The sequence below is a fragment of the Mercurialis annua genome, linkage group LG5 (genome assembly GCF_937616625.2).
Source record: "Mercurialis annua linkage group LG5, ddMerAnnu1.2, whole genome shotgun sequence".
Taxonomy (NCBI): Eukaryota; Viridiplantae; Streptophyta; class Magnoliopsida; order Malpighiales; family Euphorbiaceae; genus Mercurialis; species Mercurialis annua.
In genome coordinates, this window is record NC_065574.1 from 51,276,092 (window position 1) to 51,282,269 (window position 6,178).

The following is a 6,178-nucleotide window of genomic DNA, read 5'->3' on the forward strand; positions in this document are numbered from 1 at the left end:
AATATAAATTAATTTTGTGAGAAAATTAGTACACAAATTTAGTAATTATGGACAATTTATCTTCTCAGATTTGTAAGTTAATTAGCCCTCAATTGACAATTTATAAATTAATTTATTAAAATAGAATTAATTGTTCATAATTATTAAATTTATAATTTATATATTAATTGTCCGCTTACAAGTTGAGAGCTATGGCTGATGAACACTATTGCTAAACATTTTAATAAAAGAAAACAGTAAAACGACAAACAAGTGAGTCCAAGTAAGTAATTAATTAATATAAAATTAATTATTTAAATCCAGACATTAGAACAACTAATGATTGCCTAACATGTGGACATAACAATTAGAAGCTGGGTGTTAAGTTTGTTAGTTTGTAGTTCGTACCTACCAAACACCTCTTTTAATCTTAAAGCAACAAACACTATCTTCCTTCTTATTCTCATTCTCTCTTTCCTTTCTTTCTTTTTACTTTTTTTATTCATTAGGGTTGTGCAAAACCGAATCGAATCAAATAATCAAACCGAACTGATAAATTCATATGAACTTAATTCAAAATTATAACAAAATTTAATTTTTTTTTTTTCGGTTTAATTCCAAAAATAAAATAAAAAAATCAATTCACTTTTAATACAATAACAATTGACTGGTCGGTTTGATTCAGTTTGAAATAATTAGTATTTATGCAACACTAGTTTGATTTTAAAAAGTAAAAATTCAACTCAAACTGCACCGAACAAAATCATTTTTTTTAAACCAAACCAAACTGAATATCTAGGAATGTAAAAAATTTCTAACCAAACTAGTACTTTAATTGATTTTCCAACTCGCTTCGGTTATTTTGATTTTGGTTTACCGAAAAATTCAACTAAATTTTTATAATATCTACAACCAAACCAAAAATATCAAACTTTATAGAGTCGAAGGTAACTAAACCGAACTTATCGATTTGATTCGATGACTCGATTTGGCTTGTTTTTACACGGCTACCCCTAGTCTCAATGAGAAAGAATGTACACAAGGCAAGTCCAAAAGAGAATAAACAAACACTCACTTTTTTTTATGTACTTTACAAATGGATGAACACATCACATGTAGTGTAACTCAAACCTTGCCCCTCAAATAATTATACAAACCTCATATCATATCAAATGATGCAAACATGAGAAAGAAAACAAAGGATTACTTACCCTTTTTCTTCTCTTTTCTCATTTGCATTTGCAACAAAAACCAAAAAAATAGTCTCCTAATTCTAACTTTTTCAAAAGAATAAACTAAAAAAATGCTATTTACCTAAATACCCTCGACCTTTTTTACTCGCGACATGCAAACTTTGCCAGCCTTACACACACATACTCTCATCATCTTCCTTTTCTACCCCTCAAAAAGGAGATGATAACATCAACCCACCAAAAATTTGGGCTTCATTTGGACCAAATAATGTTATATTTAGAAACAGCAAATAAACAACAGAAGAAAAGCAAATTCATTTCATGTTTTTGCTGCCTACCATGACCAGCATCACTTCCTTGTATGACATAGTGTGGTGTTGCCATAGTTACCATCTGCATTAAGCAATTGGGCTTGAATTAGAATCATTGATTAATTGAGCCAATGATCATCTACGTTGCACAGAAATGGAAACATTAAAACGGAAAATGCTGATACCGAATAGATTATTCATATAAGTTTCAAAAGCGTTTCCAAAGGCCTTCCCGAAAACAGAAAGGAAATACCAAAGCGTTGGACTCGACAAGTTTCCGTGCAATATGGAAGGTCATTGGTAAACTAAGATGCTTTAACAGAACATTCAAAACTAAATGATTCAATGTAGGACTAAAGACTGAAGGAAAATAAAAATACCTGTTATCTTTATGACATAGCTGAAGGAAATCCCATTTATAGAGCACCATCATCCATGTTCCTTGAACGAAGCTCCACGCTTCTTAGATCGCGAAGATGTTGTAAGATCTCTTGGAGAAGCTCTATTCCTTTATCACCTTTCCTCAAGGATGTGATACAATGTTTCATAAACTCTCTATCCGCCTCTAGGGCGTGTAGTCTTTCATAAACATGATCAACTTCCTCCTCTATGGCAAGCTTTTTGGTGTCTATGTCAAATTTATCGCTTGGTTTCAGCACTACAATGGAATCAACCCCTTCTTCATATTCATTTAGCATCCCATCTTCTTCAGCCTCGGTAACAATGGCATCAAAAAGCGGAAGAAGCCTTTTTGCCTTTGCACCAATGATTTTTCTTTCTTGATGATGCTTACCGTTCATTTCCTTGTAATGTCCGTTCGAAACCCCATTGCTATGATCAAAATCCTCATCATAACCATTTCCATTCTCTTCGTGTAAATGGTCGACTGATTTTATGTCTTCGAAATATTGTTCCTCTTCATCACTAAGGGTGAAAAGCTTCTCTTCCAAAACCTTGAGTTGCTCGAGAATGGATAGTCTCTCCACCTCAAAATTATTTAATGATTCCTCAAAATCTACTACAGCTTCGACAGGAGTGTTCTGGTTAATATTCTCATGATGGTGATCGAAACCGTCTTCTTCTTTCGCTTCGTGGTTCAAGTCAACAGATAGTCCATCACTACTATCTTCAGCATTGCTATAAGATGCTGAGGAGGAAGTTCCGCTTCTTCCACTGCTTTCTTTCCTTCTCTTCAGCATCATGAATTTCTCTTTCGTCTCGAACACTTGTAACTTCTTTCGATATACTTCGAGCTCCTTTTCTAATTCTGCCCTCTCTTTCTCCCTCTTTACCATTACTTCATTTAAAAGCTGCAACGCTTCTTGATCGTATTCCGATTGCTCTTCCATCATTCTTTGATACTGTAAAGCTTCCATCTGCATTGCAGCTTTTTCTTCTTGAAGTCTATTTATCATTGCCATTGTCTGATTTGCAGCCACTGCAGACGCACTTCTTTCTTCTTCTAATTCTGCATATAAAGCATTCAAAGCCTTCCTTTCGACCCGTAATGCTGATTTCAACTTCTCCATGGTTAAAACTCCTTCACCTGCTTCAATGTCACTAAAAACACTTCCATCCAAAGACTCTTCTGTACTGGATTCTCGTCTTTCAAGTAGCAGCAATTTCCTATGTAAATGATTGAGACTCTCTACAGAAGTTGGTGTATCAGGAATCTTATCTTCGTCGACATCATTGCTTTCGGAACACAATAAATGAGTGTTTATATCAGGAATCTTATCTTCCTCGACATCATTGCTTTCGGAACACGATAAATTAGTTTTTATATCAGGAATCTTATCTACCTCGACATCATTGCTTTCGGAACATGATAAATGAGTGTTTATATCAGGGACCTTATCTTCCTCGACATCATTGTTTTCCGAACATGATAAATGAGTGTTTATATCAGGGACCTTATCTTCCTCAACATCATTGCTTTCGGAACACAATGAATGAGTATTTATCATCGTCTCACGCGTCTCAACTGTTAATGCCCTAAATTCTATTACATCTTCTCCGGTTTGCTTATGACCTGATGCAACAAATGATTCAACTTAAATTATCAATCCAGAATCAACATGTACTCTTGCCTATAACCTATGTAGCATAGAAACAGAAATGCTAAACAGAAAATGGAAAAACAATGTTTTTTACAAGAATAGGCTGAAACTTTAAATATAGAGTTTCGAGGTTTCAGAAATATTTGCGTAAATGAAAATGAAATGGCAAAACAAAGGACTGAAGAGGTTTATGTGCCACATAGCCTATAACAAATGGTTGCAAAAAAAATAAAGGCTTACCAGAATCGTCATTTGCATGACAATCTGCATTGCTAGTTGAACTTGAAGGGTCTTCTTCTATGCACAGATGCGAAGAAGGAACTTCGCCAGCTTGTATATCATCCACTGATTCATGATCAGGAATTTCTGTCCCTATTGATATATCTGCTTCAGTTTCATCAATTTGCATTTCAAGTGCTTCTTCAGAGACTGCACATCCAACAGTTATTTTAAGATTTAAGATCTGAATTCGAATTGCAATGCAACATAGGATATAACAAAGACTAACAGGAAATGCTATAAAGAAAAACGGGGAAACAATATTATTTACAAGAACAGGTTTAAATATGAGTTTCAAAGTTTCAGAAATACTTTCATAAACGAAAAAGAAAACGCCGAAACATAGGACTCAAGAAATTTCCATGCAACATAGCTTATAATAAATGGTTGCAAAAAATAAAATTATAAAAGGCTTACCAGAATCGTCATATGCGTGACAATCTGCATTGCCGGTTGAAGGGTCTTCTTCTACAGTTTTTATATCCTCTATTGGTTCAATATCAGGAATATCTGTCCCTATTGATACATCTGCTTCAATTTCATCAATTTGCACTAGAAGTGCTTCTTCAGAGACTGCACATCAACATTATTTCAAGATGATACATCCGAATGTGAATTGCAAAATTAAATATAAGAATAAATAAACTAAAACAAACAAGTACCTCGGTTGTTATCCAATTCCATTTCTTCTTCTACTACTTCTCGACATTCTCGAACATCTTCCTTGTTACCATTACAGGTTTGCTCGAGATGATCAACGTCGGCTTGTTCCGTATCTTCTTTGGCCAATTCATAATCTGCAAATGCTCCTGATAAATTCTCAAATTCACTCTCATTTAAACCCTCAGGTTCAACCTCATCAATCATATTTTCTTCATCACATTCTTGAATCGGTAATAATGGCAATTTCTCTTCAAATTTCCTCACATCATCAACTACCAACTCATATTTTACACCAACATGCTTATGATCAAACTCCAAAACAAAATCTTCATTATCCACCTCTCTCTTCTCATTCCTCTCCGGAATTTTCCTATCCGTCGAGCTACTATCCATCAACTCAACGGGAATTAAGTGACAATCTTCTTGATCAATGTAGAAATCGAGGTGTCGAGCTTCAACTTCCTTGGAAATCTTTGTATCACAAGCTGGATCATCAACCGACACATTCAAACCATCATTTTTAGCCAATTCTTCATCTTTTTCTACAAAGATTTCATCTTTATGAATTTCATCAACAACCATTTCCTTGCAATCAAAGCTAGAAACAAAGCATGAAAAATCCTCCTCTACTCTGTTCTCACTAACCCTCTGTTCATCCCCACAACGATCACACACAAACCCTAACTTTTTCCCACCATAAACCTCATTTTCATCAATTTCACCTCCCAAAACCAAATTTTCTTTCTGGGTATTATCCAAATCACTCAAAGAACATGGCTTTGTCATAAAATCATCACTACAAAACAATTTAGTATTCTCCAAACCAACACCACAACAAGAACAACTTTTAACTTCAAAAACTTCACTAACCTTATTATTATTACCATCACCAACACAACATTCTTGACACATATCATGAGATTGAGCTAGTTTCCTATGATTAAAACAGTAACCCAGTTGAGAAATCTCCGTGGCATGAGCTTCACAGACAAGAGATCTGTAAGAATTGTGAAACTTGGTGGGTTCAAAGAAATGATCAAGCCTAGAGCACCAAAGACAGGGTCTTTTGAGACCAAAGTAGTCAGCAAACTTGACGATCAAGTAAGAAAAGAGGGAATTTAAGAGAAGGAAAATGATGAGAAGCCATTCAAGAAGTGCGTAGACTAGAATAAGAGTGAGTTTATTGGTGTTTCTGTGTAAGATGGTGGCAAATTTGTTGGCTGCCATTGATGAGTTGCTCTGTTTCTTGGTATGTACAGGGAGATACAGAGGGGTTGGTGAAAACTAAAATTTAGGAAGAACTGCAATGGGAGAGATGGTGAAGTTTGGGTGTGGAATAATGGAAGAAAAAGTAGATGGAGGGAGGAGAAGTGGTTTTTATTTTTATTTATTGGAAGTGAAAAGGCGGTATGAATAAGGGAGGACAGCCAAACAAGACTTTAACTAAAATCTGTCTGAATGAACAAGGGGCTTAATTGAAAGAAAATAGAAATATTAATGGGATTGAGTCAAATATAATTAAAGAATGTTGTTTTTTTAAGAAGAAATATGGTTTACCTCTTTACACAATTAAATAACATTGAATAGATTTTATTTAAGTTCAATTTCTTTAAATTCTATTTTTTTGAATTTTTTTATTACGATTATATTTTTTTATTTTTTATAGTTATATCCAATTTAAAAAGTCTTTTAT

General features: G+C 34.2%; 1 protein-coding gene across 1 annotated transcript; it reads right to left on the reverse strand.

Moving 5' to 3' along the window:
* Positions 1–1,039: 1,039 nt before the first annotated feature.
* LOC126682118 (myosin-binding protein 2-like) lies at positions 1,040–5,929 on the reverse strand. Its single transcript, XM_050377684.2, has 5 exons — positions 4,485–5,929; positions 4,240–4,395; positions 3,784–3,972; positions 1,864–3,515; positions 1,040–1,565 (listed from the first exon to the last, which is right to left on the reverse strand). Exons 1-4 carry the CDS (start codon positions 5,710–5,712, stop codon positions 1,900–1,902), a joined length of 3,189 nt encoding a protein of 1,062 aa, XP_050233641.1. The 5' UTR covers positions 5,713–5,929; the 3' UTR covers positions 1,040–1,565; positions 1,864–1,899.
* Between the last annotated feature and the right edge of the window lie 249 nt (positions 5,930–6,178).

Excerpts from the sequence above, each read along its gene's own strand:
- LOC126682118 (XM_050377684.2), bottom strand. The coding sequence starts at position 5,712 with ATGGCAGCCAACAAATTTGCCACCATCTTACACAGAAACACCAATAAA. Across the intron at positions 4,396-4,484 it reads GGAATTGGATAACAACCGAG|TCTCTGAAGAAGCACTTCTA; the intron begins GTACTTGTTTGT and ends GTTGATGTGCAG. Across the intron at positions 3,973-4,239 it reads TCACGCATATGACGATTCTG|TCTCTGAAGAAGCACTTGAA; the intron begins GTAAGCCTTTTA and ends TTGGATGTGCAG.